This window comes from Bubalus kerabau, chromosome 14, assembly GCF_029407905.1.
Source record: "Bubalus kerabau isolate K-KA32 ecotype Philippines breed swamp buffalo chromosome 14, PCC_UOA_SB_1v2, whole genome shotgun sequence".
Lineage (NCBI taxonomy): Eukaryota > Metazoa > Chordata > Mammalia > Artiodactyla > Bovidae > Bubalus > Bubalus kerabau.
In genome coordinates, this window is record NC_073637.1 from 34838488 (window position 1) to 34860318 (window position 21831).

At 38.1% G+C, this 21831-nt stretch overlaps 1 protein-coding gene across 4 annotated transcripts in view; it reads left to right on the plus strand.

The window, feature by feature from the left end:
- C14H8orf34 (chromosome 14 C8orf34 homolog) overlaps positions 1-21542 on the plus strand; it is a 354631-nt gene extending 333089 nt beyond the window's left edge. For all 4 annotated transcript variants that reach the window (XM_055546197.1, XM_055546196.1, XM_055546195.1 and 1 more), the window contains 2 exons: positions 17633-17692; positions 21387-21542. In XM_055546197.1, coding sequence (XP_055402172.1) covers positions 17633-17692; positions 21387-21394 — 68 coding nt within the window. In that variant the 3' untranslated portion in view covers positions 21395-21542. The remainder of the gene's footprint in view (positions 1-17632; positions 17693-21386) is intronic.
- The last annotated feature ends 289 nt before the right edge of the window (positions 21543-21831 follow it).

Consider the following 21831-nt stretch of genomic DNA (forward strand, 5'->3'; position numbering starts at 1 on the left):
GTTCAGCATTGTAGATGAGAGGTTAGTGTCTGGATCGTTGAGGAAAAACGTTGATCTTTAAAACAATGAGATATCAGAATTTTACCTTTTTTTTTTCTTTTGTAACCTGTAGAGAGAAATAAAAATTGTAAATAATAACCTAGCCCTCATGATAATTGGTGTGAAGTGATCAATTAACTGTTCCCTTGAGCTATAGTCATCGGAGATACCCGATATGTTACAAGGTAACATGATTCTGTACCAGAGAGATTCAGGGAATCCCTCTTCCAGGTGAAAAGGCATTTGTAAATATCCTGATCCTGCTTGTATAACTGTAGGCTTATGTGGCTAGAAAGAACAGAGCCAGGAGGGGGACCTATATGGTAAGAGCTCAGGTGAGAGGAGGAGACACCTGCAGTGGCTGGCACATCCGAAATGCAGTGAGTAAGACGCTGTCACTGTACAGACTCGAGTGGAGGGAAACACCTTTAGAAAACAACTGATGAAGACTCAGAAAGTAGACTGTAGTTTAAGCAAGTATGAAAATAAAGAGTAATTTATCTTTTAATCTATTTTTAATAGGAGAGTAATTTAGAAGATCTTTAACACAAGGGATCCTAAGTAAAATAATCTAGGAGAAGGGCAGCGTAGGATAAAAAGAGAATCCTCCAAACCTAAAAGAACAAGTGGCCCACAACTTTTACGAAAACAAAGGCAAGCACGTTTATACCCCTTACTCCCCACACATTTAAAGATATGGAAACTCTCATTCTAGAGTTTGGATTTAATAGTTTTCATCAGATTTTTTTAGGTCTTTGTAAATTTTGCATTAAACAAACCCTTCAAGGGAATGTGTGTGTGTGTTCATGTGTGTGGTGTATAAAGGCAGTGTATGTAATTGGGATAGTTTAACTCTCTTAGATTCAGCACATATGTGCCCAACATGAGCATGACCAGGTAAACAACACCCTTATAAGATGCATAGTGTATTAATTCTATGTGTGTGCATAATTTTAATGAACTAAAACTAAAATCAAGAAAATATTGATCAAAAGTGTATTTAATTCAAGTCTAAATTCAGACTTAATTCCTTTCCCTCAAGTCCGTATGTCTCCAATCAGTATTAAGTCTAGAAAATAGGTTATTAATGCAAAGGAAATTAAAAATTCCCCAAACTTTCTTCAACTCTTGTCATCTGATCATATTGTCTTTCTGCATATACTTTCACAAGATTTTCACGATAAGTTGTAATCATCTTATCTTCTATTAGAATGCAACTTCATAGAGGAAATGACTCTGTTCTTGTCTTCTTATTTAGTTGCATATTAAGACCTCAATAAATATCTGAAAATTTAATGAATTAATAAATAGATTAATTTGGTACTGACTTGTTTATCAATAAATAAATAATAATTGCAACTGAATAATTTTCATAAAAATATCTATAGTTTTATTAAAATTTTAATGTTGGGTTTAGAGTTTAGCTACAGATTTTGCCATATGGTCTATCAATTACTCTGCAGAAGGTCATTCTTCAACTCTCCTAACCATAGACCTAGAACCAAAAATATTTGATTTCAGCCATGTTGTACTTGGAGGTGACCCTTGACAATGGTAAATTGTTTGAAATAAAATCAGGATTTGAAAATAATTAAGTGGTAATAGGAGCCATCTGGAAATGGAATGCTAGTTGGCAATGTAGCCAAACTCATAGCACAGAGATGCAAGTACTTTTCCAGAGCAGGATCCAACATTTAAGAACTGGGTCAAGTGTAAGATGGAGCCACTGAGGTTATGATGAAAGTGAAAGTGAAAGTGTTAGTCGTTCAGTCGTGTCTGACTCTGAGACTGCAGACTGCCTAGCTCCTCTGTCAGTGGAATTCTCCAGGCAAGAATACTGGAGTGGGTAGCCATTCCCTTCTCCAGGGGATCTTCCTGACCCAGGGATCGAACACAGGTCTCCTGTATTGCAGGCAGATTCTCTCCTGTCTCAGTTTGTATTCAATGTATGAGGTTTGTGGAACAGCTGGCAAGATATATACAGATCATTTACCTCTTTATTTTCTCAGTGAAAGAAAATAAATGACATAAATCTGTGTCATCCCAGAGTCTGATTTAGTGTCTAGAGGCTCATATATTAGAAATGTATGAATAGGAAAAGGACAAGAGTCATCATTCCAGTGGTAACACCTGTTTCTTGACTCAACTTCCTATAAATTATATGTAGATAATTTTATGGAATTTTCAGATTTCTCTTGAGACAAAATTATCTTGGCGGAAACTTTCAAAATAATGTCGGAATATTCGTAGTGGTGCATATTTCTTATTGCCTCATTTAAAACTAAGACTTATCACAAGTAAGTTTTATAAAACAGCACCATTTAGGAAAATATGTCTTGAATAATTCAATGGGAAGCTTTAAAAACTTTTATTATAAACAAGAGAAGCAGACTCCTTAAGTAGACTTTTTCTTTCTACTCTGATTTTGGTATAAAAGTCTACATCAGAAATTTTAAAAACTCATGTCAGGACTATGCTTGTTTTTAATTGCCCAGATTATGATCTGAAGTCACTAAGTAACTGAAATGGTAGGCACTTGCACCTACCGGGGTACTCGTTTGCTATTCATGTTACTGGACTCCACTTCAGACCTAGTCAATCAGAATCTCTGTGCATGGAACTCTGAATTCTGCATTTCTAATAAGCTCCTCAGTTGATCTTTGCTTATTCTAAAGACTGAGAAGTACTGGAATGAAGGAATCAGAGGGTTGTGTTTTCAGAATTTTCTCCATGGTGTTGTTAATCTCTGGACCTTATTTCTCTAGGCTGCATTTCTATCTGTAAGTTAAGTTTAGACATCAAATATGAGGATGGAGAAGAAGAAAGGCTGAAATTTAAGGGAATAAGTGTGGAGTAAGATTGAGGGTCAGGTCCCCTAGTCAGTAGGTTCAACATCTACAAAGGCACATGTCATTAAACAGCCTCAGTCAAGCCAGCCAGCACCCTCTGACTACATTTTGGATTTTTAAAAATGAATTGTTGTTTAGTCAGCAAGTAGTGTCCAACTCTTTGCAACCCCATGGATGTAGCCTGCCAGGCTCCTTTGTCCATGGGATTTCCCAAACAAGAATGCTGAAGTGGGTTGCCATTTCTTCTCCAGGGGATCTTCCTTACATGAACAACCAAATCGAAAATGAGCAAACAAATGAAAAGCCAAACCAAAGAAACAAATCAGCAGAGATGCCCAAAATAAAGAAACAAGAGCCAGATGAAGTGGGAACTAATATGGTTGTGACCCACTGAGACCTCAGGTTTGGATGTAGGTCTGAGGCCCTGGGGTCTGAGGTCTCACTGTACATAAAAACAGCAGATTTGACTCTGGGTCTGCTTAAGACCGGGAGGCTGGCAGGATGATGCTGTATAAAGTCTGTTACCTGGAAAAGCAGCCTCAGGTGTGAAAAGGGAAACAAAAAGCTGGACTTTCCAGCTGTCGAAAACAGCAAGGTAGTTTACTATCTGTTCTAGGGTTTGGATGAAAAATATAAATATATTCATCAGAGATCAGATTCTCAGATTTGTATCTTGACTGTTAGGTTCCAACTTAAACTACCTATATTTTTAGGAACCCCAAATTATAATAAACATTGGGCATTCTCATTAAGTGTATTTTGAATTAACAGAAGTTAGTGTTAAAAGGTTGCAGTTGGCAATCTCATTGAAAACATATCAAAACTAATTTTGATAGTAATATTATATAATTTAGTAGTGTGTTATGTTTCAATATTCTTTCCTTCTGTGTATGTTTTTGTGTTAATGCTAATTTAAAAATTTAAACATGCATATTTATTTCTTACAAAAGCATGACCCAAAATCTAAATTATATTTTTATTCTTAATTCTTTAGTTTAGAATAATTTAGAATTCCAGAAACATTGCCAAAATAATACAGAAAATTTATATATTACCTTTACAGTTAACCTTAGGTCAACATGACATAATACGTTGGTTAAGTTTACAAAACTAATAAACCAATGCTACTATTAACTGGGGTCGCACAGAGTCGGACACGACTGAAGTGACTTAGCAGCAGCAGCAGCAGACTTTATTTACTCATCATGTTTCCCTAATCCCTGCTGGTCTTTAACAGTTTCTCAGTCTTTCCCTATTTTCCATGACCTTGAACCTTTTGAGGAATACAGGTCAAGAATTTTGTAGAATGCTGCTTAATTAGGATTTGTCTAACAGTTTTCTCATGATTAGACTGTGGTTATGTATTTTGGGAGAAAAGACCAAGAAGGTGAAACACCCTCATCATTTAATATTAGAGAGTATGTGCAATTGACATGATGATACTCTACATCACCAGGCCATGGTACTGTTTGCTGGCTTCTCCATTGTAAGGTTACTTTTAATCCACCTTTTTATACAATTCTTTGGAAGCAAGTCACTAATTCTTGCTCCAGTTGTATGTATTTGATATACTTGCTGGTGTCCTATACAGTATCTGAGTAACTGTTCATTTTTCTTGTGTGCGTGTGTGTGTGTGTTCCTCAGACTGGATTTCAGTTGACCTATCCTTTTATAATTTGTATCTCTTTGTTGATTATCTCCACTGTGTAAGAGTTTATTCTCATATTTGAATTATCTGACATGATTTCCTTTAGCGCCTTGAATATATTTCTAGTAGTTGATTAAAAGTCTTTGTCTGGAAATTCCATCATCTCAGCTTCCTCAGGGAGTTTCTGTTGACTGCATTTTTTTCCCCACTTATGGGCCATGCTTTCACATTTATTGCCATATGTGATATCGTGACTTCTTGTTTTCTAACTTTCCTAAACTAATTTTGTAAAGCCTATATAGTTTGTTGTATACAGCCACTGAAGTCTTTGCTCAGTAACTTAGTTGTCAGCTAGTGACTGGACTTCCCAGGTGGCACAGCAGTAAAGAATCTCCCTGCCAATGCAGGAGATGCAAGAGATGCAGACGCAATCCTTGAAAGATTCCCCTGAAGGGGAAATGGCAGCCCACTCCAGTATTCTTGCCTGGAGAATCTCATGGACAGGGGCACCTGCAGGCTGCAGTCCATGGAGTCACAAAGATCTGGACATGACTGAGCACACTGCTCATGTGATTTGCACAATGATTGGACAAAGTATTGATGTATGCCATGAACATTCCAGAAGTTTACAGCATGGCTTAAATAGAGCCTCTAAGTCAACCAGAGGTGAGATCCTTATCAGATCTTTCCTGAATAGATGCATAGCACTGAACATCTGTGTGGCCTTCTAGAGCTACACAGCTATGTTGAGTTTTTGAAAACTTCCTGTGGACATGTCATTTACTGTATTTTCTTTTTAATTTTTTGGTAAGTCTCTTGTTTGCCTCAGGCAGCTGCCATATAAAACTATTACCCCTGATTGTTTTTGACAAATGCTATACAGACAGAGTATCTCACTGAGTGATATTAAAAAAAAAAAAAAAAAATACCAGTGAGGCATTTCCATATATGTCAAATAGTGACAAATTTCTAGATATTTGAGAACTCTAAATCTGTTTTGCCCCCTCTAGTAGACCATAGGCTGCCTGTTTCATAGTTACCATTGTTGTGAGGATTCTGATTTGCAAGGCTCCCACGGAACCAGAGAGAAGGATATTAACATTCAGTTCAGTTCAGTTCAGTCGCTCAGTCATGTCCAACTCTTTGCGACACCACGAATCGCAGCACGCCAGGCCTCCCTGTTCATCACAAACTCCTGGAGTTCACTCAGACTCACGTCCATCAAGTCAGTGATGCCATCCAGCCATCTCATCCTCTGTCGTCCCCTTCTCCTCCTGCCCTCAAACCCTCCCAGTATCAGAGTCTTTTCCAATGAGTCAACTCTTCGCATGAGGTGGCCAAAGTACTGGAGTTTCAGCTTTAGCATCATTCCCTCCAAAGAAATCCCAGGGCTGATCTCCTTCAGAATGGACTGGTTGGATGTCCTTGCAGTCCAAGGGACTCTCAAGAGTCTTCTCCAACACCACAGTTCAAAATCATCAATTTTTCAGCGCTCAGCTTTCTTCACAGTCCAACTCTCACATCCATACATGACCACAGGAAAAACCATAGCCTTGACTAGTCAGACCTTTGTGCTTTTCTTTAATGAATGTTCTATGGATTATTGTAAGCCTTTCACTAATTTCCAGAGTTTTTAAAAAGTTGATTTTAGTGGTTTTTCCCTGTGTTACATTCTCATTGTATATTTAGACAAGCAGATTTTTTGAGCTGTCTATACGGAACTCAAAAGCCTCTTGATGAAAGTGAAAGTGGAGAGTGAAAAAGTTGGCTTAAAGCTCAACATTCAGAAAACGAAGATCATGGCATCCAGTCCCATCACTTCATGTGAAATAGATGGGGAAACAGTGGAAACAGTGTCAGACTTTATTTTTCTGGGCTCCAAAATCACTGCAGATGGTGACTGCAGCCATGAAATTAAAAGATGCTTACTCCTTGGCAGGAAAGTTATGACCAACCTAGATAGCATATTCAAAAGCAGAGACGTTACTTTGCCAACAAAGGTTCGTCTAGTCAAGGCTATGGTTTTTCCTGTGGTCATGCATGGATGTCAGAGTTGGACTGTGAAGAAAGCTGAGTGCCAAAGAATTGATGCTTTTGAACTGTGGTGTTGGAGAAGACTCTTGAGAGTCCCTTGGACTGCAAGGAGATCCAACCAGTCCATTCTGAAGGAGATCAGCCCTGGGATTTCTTTGGAAAGAATGATGCTAAAGCTGAAACTCCAGTACTTTGGCCACCTCATGCGAAGAGTTGACTCATTGGAAAAGACTCTGATGCTGGGAGGGATTGGGGACAGGAGGAGAAGGGGACGCCAGAGGATGAGATGGCTGGATGACATCACTGACTTGATGGACATGAGTCTGAGTGAACTCCAGGAGTTTGTGATGGACAAGGAGGCCTGGCATGCTGCAATTCATGGGGTCGAAAAGAGTTGGACACGACTGAGCGACTGATCTGATCTGATCTGATCTGATACTCTCATTTGGGGCTTCCCTGGTGGCTCAGACTGTGAAGAATCCACCTGCAATCTGGGAGACCTGGATTTGATCACTGGGTTGGGAAGATCCCCTGAAGCAGAGCATGGCAATCCACTCCAGTATTCTTGCCTGGAGAATCCTATGGACACAGGAGCCTGGCAGGAAATAGTCCATGGGGTCAAAAAGAGTCAGACATGACTGAATGACTAAGCACAGCACAGCACATACTCTTATTCTAGAAGTATTTCTCCTCTCCTATTTTTCTTGATTTTACAGCCTGGTTTTCTCTTTGTTTGCCCCCAGAGTATGATTGGAGAAGGAAATGGCAACCCACTCCAGTACTCTTGCCTGGAGAATCCCATGGAGGGAGGAGCCTGGTAGGCTACAGTCCATGGGGTTGAAAAGAGTCGGACGCGACTGAGCGACTTCACTTTCACTTTCACTTTCAGAGTATGATATCTTCGTAATGGATTATAGAATCAGACAGTATCTGCTTCTTTAAATCCAATCACATGAAAAACTATTAAAAACAAATTTTTGGTAAAATAAGTTTTGAGAAATCCTCAGTTCAGTTCAGTTCAGTCGCTCAGTCATGTCCAATTCTTTGTGACCCCATGGGATGCAACCTGCCAGGCTTCCCTGTCCATCACCAACTCCCGGAGCTTGCTCAAACTCATGTCCATAGAGTCAGTGATGGCATCCAACCATCTCATCCTCTTTCATCCCCTTCTCCTCCTGCCTTCAATCTTCCCCAGCATCAGGGTCTTTTCAGATGAGTCAGCTGTTCACATCAGGTGGCCAAAGTACTGGAGCTTCAGATTCAGCATCAGTCCTTCCAATGAATATTCAGGACTGATTTCCTTTAGGATGGACTGGTTGGATCTCCTTGCAGTCCAAGGGACTCTCAAGAGTTTTCTCCAACACCACAGTTCAAAAGCATCAATTTTTCAGTGCTCAGCTTTGCTTATGGTCCAACTCTCACATGACTACTGGAAAAACCATAGCCTTGATTATACAGACCTTTGTCAGCAAAGTAATGTCTCTGCTTTTTATCAAGAATTTCTAGATATCATTATATTTGAGAGGCTCTCAATTGTAAGATATCCCTTTTCAAGAGGAGCAAGGCAGCTCTACAATTCTAAGTAAACAGATCAAGTGTAACCAGCATCCTGGCTTAAAATAGGGGGAAATATTGTTCATTGTTGTCTTGAAATACTATAAAGTCTCTTCTAAAATATTTACATAGTAAAGTCACCAAGTAGCCCCTGCTTGATTGTATATATCCCAGTTTTTCTTTTTTTCATATTTACTGCAGTCCTTTTTTACAGAATGCCCATTAACTCCTATTTTCTAGAATGCCTATAAATTGCAAAATGCCTATTAACTACTCGAAGAACATGTATTCTGAGATTTTAGGAAGTGCAAACCTAGTCTAATTCCCTCCACTTTAACTCTCTCAACTTAGTGGAGAAGAAATTGATGCTCTAAGAGACTGTCATCTTGCCACATCATCCAGTTAAAACAGAAGCAGGAGCAGAACCAAGAGCTCCTCTTTGGGTCCAGTGATATTTACCTCCTTTTCCTCATCTTTCACTAGTCCCTTCTCTCCCCCTTACCAGGGGGTGACACAGTTTATGCTGTGACTCTTGAGAGCCAGAGTTTACTTAGGGCAGTAAGGAAGGCAGTGGGATTCTACTGTCCACCCAGGATGTGGCCCAACTTCTCACCTTAAAGAAAAACCTTTGTTCTTCTTAACCTAGCTTCTAGTCACTTCTTTCCAGGTAGTCTCCCAAAATTCATATGTGCACAATGCTTGAGGCAGTGGAGTTAGGGTACCACGGCTGATTATCTTACCAGTCTCAAGAAAGGACTAACGCTCTGCCAAGTGAAGGGTAGAAGGGGTGGGTTGGGGAGCAATGGACTGTAGATAACTGACAGACTCAAATGAGTTAACAGACAATGATGTTAAAGTGTCAGGGGTACATGATACTTGAAATTTTCAGGATTTTGATAGTATTAGGGACATGGCATCAGAAATACAGACTAGAATGCAACTATACACACCTCAGGAGACAAATGAGACAAGACTAACATGACTTATTGTTCAGTCGCTAAGTCACGTCTGACTCTTTGTGACCTCATGAACTGCAGCACACCAGGCTTCCTGGTCCTTCACTATCTCCCTGAGTTTGCTCAAACTCATGTCCATTGAGTCAGTGATGCCATCCAACCATCTCATCCTTCGTCACCCCCTTCTCCTCTTGTTTTCAATCTTTCTCAGCATCGGGGTCTTTTCTAATGAGCCAGCTCTTCACATCAGGTGGCCAAAGTATTGGAGCTTCGGCTTCAACATCAGTCCTTCCAAAGAACACCTGGGACTGATCTCCTTTAGGATGGACTAGTTGTATCTCCTTTCTGTCCAAGGAGCTCTAGAGAGTCTTCTCCAACACCACAGTTCAAAAGCATCAATTTTTTGGCACTCAGCCTTCTTTATGTTCCAACCATAAAGGAAGACCCCAGCTTTGACTATATGGACATTTGTCAGCAAAGTGATGTCTCTGCTTTTTAATATACTGTCTCGGTTTGTCATAGCTGTTCTTCCAAGGAGCAAGTTCTTTTAATTTTGTGGCTATAGTCACTGTCTGCATTGAATTTGGAGCCTAAGAAAATTAAATCTGACACTGTTTCCGCATTTTCCCCATCTATTTGCCAAGAAGTGATGGGACTGGATACTATGATCTTTGTTTTTTTGAATGCTGAATTTTAAGCCAGCTTTTTCACTCTCCTCTTTCACCTTTTTCAAAAGGCTCTTTAGTTCCTCTTTACTTTCTGCCATTAAAGTGGTATTATCTGCATATCTGAGTTTATTGATATTTCTCTGGGCAATCTTGATTCCAGCTTGAGCTTCATCCAGCCTGACATTTTGCATAATGTACTCTGCATATACTACTTTGTTTTCCTTTAAAAGTCATGTATTTGTAGAGAAAAGGCATGCACACACTAGAAACAACAGAGAATGAAGCAGTAATATTAAGCCAGTGGTAATAGCACAAGGATGATTAGAAAGACGAGATCTTAAATTCAAGAAAGACAAATACTTCTGGCAAACTATAGTAGGGTATTTTTGAAGACTAAAAAAATCTTGATAATTTTTGTCTCACTTTGCATATTCAACCTCCTATGAATGTACAGAAAATTCTAAAGCTTGTCCTAAAACATTTAGGGTACCTGAACTCATCCCAGGCACTAATTATTCTGAATTAAATGTATCAACATTTGTATATTTGGTATCTGTTATTATTACATAAATATTTAGCACACCTGAAAATATATCAACATATCTATGTTTTGTATCTGTTATTATCATAAATATTTAAGAATTCATATTTAACCAATAAATATAAAAGTAAGTTAATAATTACTGCTAATGATCTATTAGAAACAAAACATTCTCGTGTTAAAGTGAAATTTTCATTATAAACTGATTGTATATAATTATTTTGGTGATAAACAAGTTTTTGCAATTTCTAGAAGCCAAGGCTCTGGATTATTCATGTGGCATTCTTACTTGGAAATGCTTCCCACGTCTGTGGTAAAATTTTTATATTATGAATGGTTCAATTGATTTCTAAGCTCCTAGAAAAATTTTAAAGGGTAACATTTAATAACATATAAAATTTAATCTCACCAAATAAACTATTATTAAGTATAAAGGAAAAATGTGTCAAGTTACTCAGCAATATATAAGGTTACATGCTTCAGACTACCTGCTTTGTTTATTAAAACTTCCTTGTCACATGCAATAGCTGTCAAAAATTTCATAACAGGTATCAGAAAAGGCTGTATTTAAACAAGACAGCTCAGAAACAGTGATTTGAAAGGAGCCTGGCTGAAGCCCACATTTTGACCTCAAAGGGTCTCCTGGAGAGGCAGGAGACAGGAGACAACTGGGACCCCTCAGCACCCGCCTCGAGGATATAGACGCTGGCTGGAAGAAGCCATGTGGGAAGCTTGCTCTAACGCGAGGACACCGGTGCTGGCAAGCCCCATTCTGAAGTCGTCCCTCCAGCGTATTAGCACTGGGGGCTTACCTATTCACCGGTAGGCTGACACTAGCCGAGGGCCCCCTGGGCCGGGCAGCCAGGAGGTGCATTTACATTTAAGGTCCTTCCTTCCCTTGGGATCGCCAGACTCATAAGTTGCAGAGAAGAGATTCACACTCAGGTGCATCTACAGTTGTCCAATTCTCAGATTTTAACTCGCACAGACGCATTAATGGGGATAAAGGAGACTGCTATCCTTCAAGTTTCTCTGCCAAATACTTTTCGCCTTTTCCTTACTAACCAGGAATGATTTATCTTTCCACTTGTGAAGCTATAGCTCACTTTTCCGTTTTTCCTAATTATCATATGTCTTTTCCATTCAATACCTTGCCTTTAATATGCCTTGACACTGCAGAGGAGAGAACGATTTTGGACCTCTCTCTTGAGTGGGCTTATGGGTGGTGCCTGCTGCTCAGTCACTTCAGTCGTGTCCAACTCTTTGCGACCCCAAGGACTGCCAGGCTCCTCTGTCCATGGGATTCTTCAGGCAAGAATACTAGAAAGGGTTGCCATGCCCTCCTCCAGGGGATCTTCCTGACCCAGGGATCAAACCCGCGTCTCTTATGTCTAACCTGCATAGGAAAGTGGTTTCTTTACAACCAACGCCACCTGGGAAGCCCCCTCATTGGTGGCATGATTGTCTTATGCAATGCTCTTACATATTATCACAGGCTCTGAGAGTTCATCTTATATCTACTAATTGGAATACCTGCCACCATTCAGGGTTTGATCTCATCCAACCTTATTATTTCATGCATCTTTTTCCTGCTACTTAAGACTCAAGCGCTTACTTCTGAAACTAAGTTTTCAAAAAAAAAGAAAAAAAATCCAAGAATGAATTATTCCCTCCAGAAGATGCTATATTTTCATTGTTTTGGTTAGACTAAAAGTTTACTTGCAAAATCTCTTAGGAAGTAATGGAATATTTGTTATTAGGGTCTGGCAAGAAGTTGTAACCTGAAAATAGACACTGCAGCTTAAGAAATTATTTGTAATAATAGACATAATATATGCTATGCTAAGTCACTTCAGTAGTGTCTGACTCTGTGCGACCCCATAGACGGCAGCCCACCAGGCTCCCCCGTCCCTGGGATTCTCCAGGCAAGAACACTGGAGTGGGTTGCCATTTCCTTCTCCAATGCATGAAAGTGAAAAGTGAAAGTGAAGTCGTTCAGTTGTACCTGACTCTCAGTGACCCCATGGACTGCAGCCAACCAGGCTCCTCCGTCCATGGGATTTTCCAAGCAAGAGTACTGGAGTGGGGTGCCATTGCCTTCTCCGATACATAATATAGAAGGTATACAAATATAGAATAGGAGTAGTAAGTGCAGAGTTTCAAAAATATGGCATAATAAATCTTTTTCACTGAAACAATTAGCATATATTCTAATAGAATATAATTTAATAATAAACTGGGGAAATTGTCATATAGCCTAACAAACAAAACTACAAAATCTATTTGGGGGATATATTTAGAATTATAGTATTCAGTTTTTCCTTAAAGTCTATTATGAGTCACTGACATTTTAAAGCTCATATAGAAACACATGTTTCTCTACAAAAGCAAAAACCTGTGGCGGATTCATTTTGATATTTGGCAAATCTAATACAGTTATGTAAAGTTTAAAAATAAAATAAAATTAAAAAAAAAAAAAAAAAGGACTGACATTTTTTACATTTTTGTTGTTATGTGCTATGTAGTATCTCCTTTAATTCTTATGACAAATTGATGTGTAAATGATATTAATGATTTATAAACTCCGATTTGTTAAAAACCTTTTTCCAAGGATGTACAATTAGTAAGTACAATTTACATTCTAACTTAATCCAAAGCCATATGTTCTACTCTGAAATGTCATTTCATTTCCAAAAGCTTATAAAAGGAGGGAGGGAGAAGGAATGTGTGTGTAGATAATATCAAGAAAAGAATTATTTAGCTGAGCACTGAAAGAGTTTGTATCATAAAGAAAGGAAGAGTTTGTATCATAAAGAAAACACTATAAAACGTGAAAATAAGGGAAAGTGACATATAAAGAAACAAGCAGTAATATATTTGAGTAGGAAATCTGCTTTTAATATAAACTTAAACTTGAGATAGTTATATTTATACTGTGCTCCAAATTATTATCTACAGGCAAAGTCATCCAGAAAATTAAGGGAGGCATATATGATAAACATAAAAATTAAAATTTGACAGTATAAAATAAATAACATTTAGTAATTACATTAAGCATAATTTCAGTCCCATAGTATGCTATTAAAAATAGAACAACTGTTCAAAGCATGCTGCCAAATTTCTTCAAAATGACTTGTTTTGAAATGTTGACTAAATATCCCAAAACTGTATATCCGCTTTAGTAAATTTAAACATTCTTCAGACCAAAAACAACTTTTCTCTATATTCATAAGGGTAAATGACATGACTTTCCCCTTCATGTTAGGACAATGGTTTTTCCATTTGTTAACTTTTAAAATAATTTTCTGAGTTGCTTCAGTTGTGTCCGACTTTGCAACCCCATGGGCCCACCAGGCTCCTCTGTCCATGGGATTCTCCAGGCAAGAACACTGGAGTGGACTGCCATACCCTCCTCTAAGGGATCTTCCAGACCCAGGGATCAAAATCAGTTTTTTATGTCTCCTATATTGGCAGGTGAGTTCCTTACCACTAGCGCCACCTGGGAAGCCCCTAGTTATATAAGGCTTTATAATTTATAAGTTGCATCCACATACTTAATTCCAAAAATAGACCTATTAGGGAAATTTTGATCTTACCATTCTTATTTTATGCTATAAGTGTTCAACACATTTATTTAATAAATATACATTCAGTATTTACTTAATAAATGTTTACTGAATGAACTGAATGAATGAATGGCTGAATGAATTTAGTTCAAATTGGTAAAGTGACTTGAAGATCACTTGAGCAGAGGCCAAGCCTCAGTCTCCTCTTCTGATTATTCAGTGGTCATAATGTCTAGAAACATAGACAGATGTGTATCATGAGTGGTTTATTAGTATACATAGCAAAACACAATACATTCAGTGACGTTTCCTATGTTCAGTGTGTTGTTCGTCTGTAGTAATGATTTTTCCATTAGAACTGCAATGAACATGGGGCATTCACGCAACATATCCAGCCATCTCTATGTGTGCATTTGTGATGCATCGCCTCAGCTGATTGTGTGGCTGTTTTTCACTGAATAAACCACTCAAGAAGAAAGAATTACAGGTTCTAATCTGTAAACAGATGTACTATCTTTTTAAGATACTCTTTATCTAAACTTTACAGCTACTTGTGGCTTGCTCTTCCCCTCACCAAAGCTGCTTCGTTTCTTATGTCCCCACGAGTTTGGGGAATATTCTCCCCCATACAGGCAGCCCTGATGCACAGAGCACAGCAGTATACAGCTGGATGCTTAAGTCAGTTGCGGTACAAGGATGTTATGCCGAAGTTCAGTTCAGAAACTTGAGATCAGCTACTTCTGCCTTTTAGTCCTGTTGTCCTTGGCCACTCTGCCTTGCCCCCATGGCCCCTATCAAAATAAAATCTTCTCATGTGTTTGTATTCTTAACCACTGTTGACATATTTCCCAGATCTTTCCACTGTGGCCTATGGAACAGGAATTTGATTTGCAAACTGATCACTTTGGTGCTATTCAAAGAACACTCTCCATGCCTTTATTGTCTTATTCAAATGGTTCCTAGAAGACACTGCTTCCCTTTTAGCCTTCACCAGGAAAAGCTATTCCTTTCACTTGCCATGTATTAAGCACCATGATGTGGCATTAATATTCTGCCTGAATGTTTTTTAGGCTCATGCCATCTGTCTGTGTCTTTCCTTGTCACTATCATCTCATCAGTCACTTCTGTTCTTTCATGACAGGTTGACATTTGGTTCATTGGTTTCCTTTCTACCACACTCTTATCATTAGAAAATTTTAACTTTCATTTGAGTTCGGTATCCAAAGTCTTACCATTAAAATTCCTTGGCCCTCTCCAGTCTAATGCTCTTCTAAGGCAGTGTAACTTTTTTTCTTATCAAATGCAAAATAGTATCCTACTCCAAGATTTTAGATCACTGTAGTCTACAGTCTGTCCCAAACCTTTTATCTTTCAGATACTCTAGTTTCTGTTAAACCCACACTTCCATCTTCCTTTAGTACCCAGACACATCATTACTCCTTTTTCCTCAAGTATGCCAGACCACAGTTGACTTCAACCTAAAGTCCATGCTACATAGAACAGTGATATTCAGTGTGTGGTCCACACACCAGCTGCATCAGCCTTCCATGGGAATTGTAAGAAATGCAATTTCCTTGGGCATCACCCAATGTTGGCTAAGTCAGAAACTAATAGTGGACTCCAGCAATCTGTGTTTTAAAAGCCTTCCAGATAATTCTGATACACAGAATTTAAGAGAACCACTAATAAAGAGCATTAATTCAACTGCTCTCCTGCCAGGATCTCTAATATCTTTGAGTGCTGAAGAATATTCAACTGTGAATGCATCATTATTCTAAGTCAAAGCCTCTCAATGTGTAAAATTTCAAAAAATTTATCAAGTTCTCTAGCATCTACATATAAAGGTCAAGACTTTCAATCCAAATGTTTGTAGTTTTTCTTCATCTAAATTTGAATTTTCTAAAACTGTCAAATGCCCAGTGTTTAATGATACTTCCAGAGGTGCTGCCTTTATAACCCTCCTCTGTGCTGGACTCTGAGCAATGCTAACTGACTCAAGTCAGATGTATGAGAAGGGGTAAAGTCAGAATTTGAACTCAAAGTTGAGTGCAAAACTTATGCTTTCTCTTTGGTTACTGAATTTTCTGTTTTGCACTGACATGCCTCTATTCTAGCTGAAGCAGTATTTACAATGTATCTCTGTAGAATTGTTAAAAGTGAGTTATATGAAAATCTATTATCAGATAACTTTGATAAAATATCAGGTTAAATAGTTCCCTTTATTATGGGACTTTGAAGAGCCTTTAATATGCTTGTGTGTATTTTGAGCTTCCAAAAAAGCAGATGGTATGTTATTGTTGAAAAGTCTTTGATCAAGGAACCATTTGTGGATTATCTATATTAACACCTTGCAGGACTAGCATTCCAAAATCTGCTTTGGAAAACTTGGGTTTAATCTATTTCCTTTCTCTTCAAGAAATGTGAAGGCTTATCTCCCTTGCTGCCTTTATTTCATTTTCTTTGATCTTCTGTTTTTATTTCCCTGCTCTTTTAATTAGAATACTCATGTCCCCTTGTCCTACTAGGTTCTGCTCTTCTGCCTCAAGGATGCATTCAGAGGAATCACGTTTAGCATATAATATTATGTGTGTAACATTATATCACTGTGGACAAAGGTCCATATAGTCAAAGCTATGATTTTTCTAGTAGTCATGTACGGATGTGAGAGTTAGACTATAAAGACAGCTGTGTGTGCATGCTAAGCCGATTTAGTTGTGTCCAATTCTTTGCAACCCCATGGACTATAGCCTGCCAGGCTCCTCTGTCCATGGGATTCTCCAGGCAAGAATACTAGAGTGGGTTGCCATGCCCTTCTCCAGGGGATTTTTGCAGCCCAGGGATCAAACTGATATCTCAAGACAACTGAGCACCAAAGAATTGCTGCTTTTGAATTGTGGTGCTGGAGAAGACTCTTGAGAATCCCTTGGATTGCAAGGAGATCAAATCAGTCAATCCTAAAGGAAATCAACCCTGAATATTCATTGGAAGGACTGATGCTGTAACTGAAGTTCCAGTACTTTGACTACCTGATGCAAAGAGCCAACTCATTGGAAAAGATATTGATGCTGGGAAAGATTAAAGACAAAAGGAGGAGGTGGCTGAGAATGAGATGATTAGATAGTATCACTAACTCAAAGGACGTGAATTTGAGCAAACTCAGGAAGACAGTAAAGGAGAGGGAAGCCTGGCATGCTGTAGTCCATGGGGTCTCAAAGAGACAACTTAGTGACTGAATAGCAACAACGAATATTATGTGCCAGGCATTACAAATATAGTATATACATGTAAATACACACCACTTTATGTAAATCTCATAATAATTTTGTGATGATTATGTTAAATTACAAATGTTATAGCATCATAATATGTGACATGTATATATCCAGACCTGAACATACTGTGTTAGGGTAGTAGTCTGTAAAGCATGTCTTTGCTGCTGAACCCATGCTGGATCTAAGAATTATGACTATGATGAGACAAGATCTTCTTGCAATCCACGTATATATTCATAGCACTTATCTTGAGGGGCCTTTTACCCTAGTTTTTATTTAAAATCAGAAAAAGTTTAAATTGAAAATGGCTTATGAAATGAGAACCAACACACTTAAATAGTTAAATTATGTATGATTGCCATCACTATATACTCTGAGTGTAGTTTTGATATTGATTTCAGTTAATCCTCATAAGAAATTGATCAAACCGCAAGGGAATTGTGTTTCATTGACTTTTTTTTTTTCCTGGTCCAGTACGTTACCTCTTTTTTTTTTCATTGTGCAGGTTCTGCCGATCTTCTTCTTTGTGTTCCGTGCTCTTCTTGTCCTGCACTGGTCTACTCCGGTATGTTTGCTCAGGGCACTTAATGTCAATGTCTGGTAAAGATGGGCACCACTTAAAATGGCTCAAATCTAGATTTTTAAAAAATGCATAGTCTTCATGACCTGTAATGAGAAAAAGATTTTCCTCCTCCATGATGTTTTCTCTTTCTTTTTGTGCCGTTCTGTGGATCTCAGGCTCCTCATTGAGTCTGTGTTCTCCTGTGTGGAGGAAGTGGGGTGAGGATTTTAAATCTCTTGTCCATGGCAGGAAGATCACTTTAGATATATGTGAAATGCAAACATCTACCCTCTTTGTGCTAACCCTAACCGTAAGATACTATGAAATATGTCTTAGAGACATAGCATCTCAAAACAATTTCATATCCTGGGACATGAGGTTACTCTATGAACTGGATATATAAAGATGAAAAATTCTCGATATCTTCTCTCAAGGATGTTACCAGGAGGAGTAAAGCATTGCATATGTCCTTAGCACTCATAGAATCATAAAATATCAAAATAAGAAAGAATCTGAGAACAATCTGCTTCTCTTCCCGTTTCATGCTCACCCCTTCTTTGAAATATGCCTACCAAACGGTTAGCCAGCTTCTGTGTGATGGTACACCACCTCCTGTGCTCTGCTGCCATTGCTCAGCAACCCAGTCATTTTGTATTAAAAAATCACCTAAAGAAACAATTTCTGCAGTGTACCATTGTGTGGTTGTCAAAATATTATGTTCATTACACATGCTTTATGATAAAACCTGGAAACTGTTTTATGATAAAACATGGAAAACATAAAAAATGGAAATAGTCTAATGGCCAAGAAAGGAAGATTGATTTTAAAAATTATAGCAATCTGTATAATGGGATACTGTGCATCTGTTATAAAGAATGAGATGTGTTAACTCAACACATACATAGATTTTTACTGATATTAACTGGTTCTATCTAGTCATATCTATATATAATTTGATGTGTAAACATTTTTACAATATTGTTTTATAAAAAAGTGAGTCATAGGACACTATACTAGATACAGTTCATTTTTTGTTATGTCTAATGCATGGACACAATCGTATACAGTTGGTCCTTGAACAGTGTGGGTGTTAGCACACTGATTCTTCACATAGTTGAAAGTCCACATATAACTTCACAGTCAGCCCTCCATATCTGTGATTTCACATCTGTGGATTCAGTATCTTGGATTGTGTAATACTGTAGTACATATTTATCAGAAAAAATATTCATATAGGTAGACCTGCACAGTTCACACCTATCTTTTTCAAGGGTCAGCTGTATTTACATCTACAAAATATTGCCTGGATAGTTTAAAAAGGTCTTGAAAAGCTATCTGCACCCCATGTTCATTGCAACATTATTTACAATAACCAAGATATAGAGAAAAACCTAAATATCTATTAATACATGAATAGATTAATAAAATGTGGTGTGTATATATATATATATATATATAGTGTTAGTTGCTCAGTCGTCTCTGACTCTTTGCAACCCCATGGACTGTAACCCGCTAGGCTCCTCTGTCCATGGATTTTCCAGGCAAGAATATTGGAGAGGGTTGCCATTTCCTTCTCCAGAGGATCTTCCCAACCCAGGAATCAAGCCCAGGTCTCCTGCATTGTGGGCAGATTTCCTTACCATCTGAGCTACAGGGAAGTGTACACACATATACACACAATAGAATATTATTCAGCCATAAAAAATAATGAAATCTTGCCATTCGCAACAACATGGACAGAACTTGAAGCCATTATGTTAAGTAAAATTATTCAGACAGATAAAAACAAAAACCACATCACCTCATCTATACACGGAATCTAAACAAAATGAAACACCAAGCTCATAGATACAGAGAACAAATTGGTGGTTGCCAGAGGCAGAGAGTGGGTAAAATGGATGAAGATGGTTGAAAAGTACAGACTTCCAGTTATAAAATAAATCTTGGGGACATCATATACAGCATGGTGACCACAAACAACAAACATGAATTTCTTATGTTGTTAAAAATATTTAAAACCTACTTTAAAAGAAACCACTCTCTTATTTTTGTCCCAAAATCTGAATCCTTATAGCTGTCTTCTTTCTGGTTTGGTCTTTTCATTTCACAATCAAAAACTTTATCTCCCTTCTATGTAATAACTCTACCATTGCAGGGATGTGAAGAATATGTGGTTTTCTTTCTTGGGCCTTAAAATGTTCTTTGCATGACATACAGGCATACTGCCCTTCAGTCTAAGAGATTCAAACGTGTAAACTCATTCATCTGATTTATATTAAGTAAAGGCCTACGATGAATCAGGAACTATGACAAAGAAGGACACATCACTGTCACAGGTGATGTCACAGCTTGTGTGTGTGTGTTATTCTCTCAGTCGTGTCTGACTCTTTGCAACCCCATGAACTATAGCCTGTCAGGTTCCTCTGTCTATGGAATTCTCCAGGCAAGAATACTGGAGTAGGTAGCCATTGCCTTCTCCAGGGGATCTTCCCGACCCAGGGATTGAAACCCTATCTCCTGCACTGCGGGCAGATTCTTTATCATCTGAGCTACCAGAGAATCCCCAATGTCACAGCTTACTTGATGATAAAGTCACATGTTATATTATTATTCACATGCAATTTTGAGGATTACTATTGTATAAGCATTAGGATTAGATAATTGCATGCAGCTGGAGAATGCTAGCTTGCCTAGTGGTGAGGAGCCCTGAGAAAATGGTCTTTAAGACCTGAAGGGTGGGACTTCCCTGATGGCCCAGTGCCTTCCAGTGAGGGGGTTCTGGTTCAATCCCTGATTCGGGAGCTAAGATCCCGCATGCCTCATGGCCAGAAAACCAAAATATAGAAACAGAAGCAATATTGTGGCAAATTAAATAAGGACTTCAAAAATAGTCCTCATCAAAAAGAAAAAAAAAAAGCCCTAAAGGAGAGAGTGAGATAAAGGAGTTGGCAAGATGAGTTGGGATAAGTGGAATATTCTAGATAAAGGAGAAGTATGCACACAAATAACCCAACTCCTTCTTCCTTACCTCTCTTCCGCCCTTCCTCCTTTTTCTTCTATCAAACAACTACTTACTAATCAAACACCACACCCAAAGGATTCTTTCAAGTCCTGGGAGTCATTCAGAGATTAATATTCTTCTTTCAATGTGTTTATGATCTAGTCAATGAATAGTAAATATAACTCGGGTAAAAAGCATTAAAAAACATATAAAATATTCTTGAAGCATGGACATATTCCCTTGACATTCTAGTCATATTTTTCTGGAGAAAAAAGCAGTTCTTTCAATCAAGAAGTGTGGACAGATAATTTCAGTGCCAAAGTGGATATCAGGCTGACTCACTTTATACTGCTCTAGTTTTCTAAATTCAGTCTCAGAATTCCTTCAAGGAGAGTAATTGTGTACATACCTTGCGGGTATTTCTCATTGGAACTATTAGGAGGGAAGTCCATCAATTTCCCAGTCCAAGTTATTTTTGTATATTTTATATGCAAAGATGTTATATACAGGTACCAGAAATGGACATAATGACAGTTAAATATGGTTACTAGAGGTAGTCCTCTAAGGTCAGTGCCACACTGTAAAAGTTCAGATGGAGTAGAGGAAAGCATGAAAACCCCAATCTTTCTTTTTCACATGTTGTGCTGTAGACTTATCATTAAGTGCATCTTCTTTTGTTTTCTTTCTCTCCTACAGGTCTGTGAAGCAGGCAGAAGAAGTTACAAGTGGTCCTTAAAGAAATGGCAATTAATCAAATCCTTATGTATAGTTCTAATTTTATTTACTACATGTAATCATTTAAAGAATGATTATTTTTATAATATCAATAATAAACAAGTACTCTTGTAACCAGGGGGTGCCTAAGTGTGTAATCAACAAAACACTAACCCTGGCAAAGGATTCTGGGGTGGTCAGGCTGCCTGCTGCCTTTTGACGTGGTTAGTGTCCTGGGTTTAGATTACTTTATACCTAGTTATTAAGATTACTATTTGATACATTAAATATTGCCTGATTCAAATAACTTTGCTCAAAATTTTTCTGTATTTTAACTTGTCTAGGGTTTTCTACTTCTTATATTTTTATAATATTTTCTCATTTTTTAGATTAATAAACATACTTACCCACACGTGCCAAGATAAGC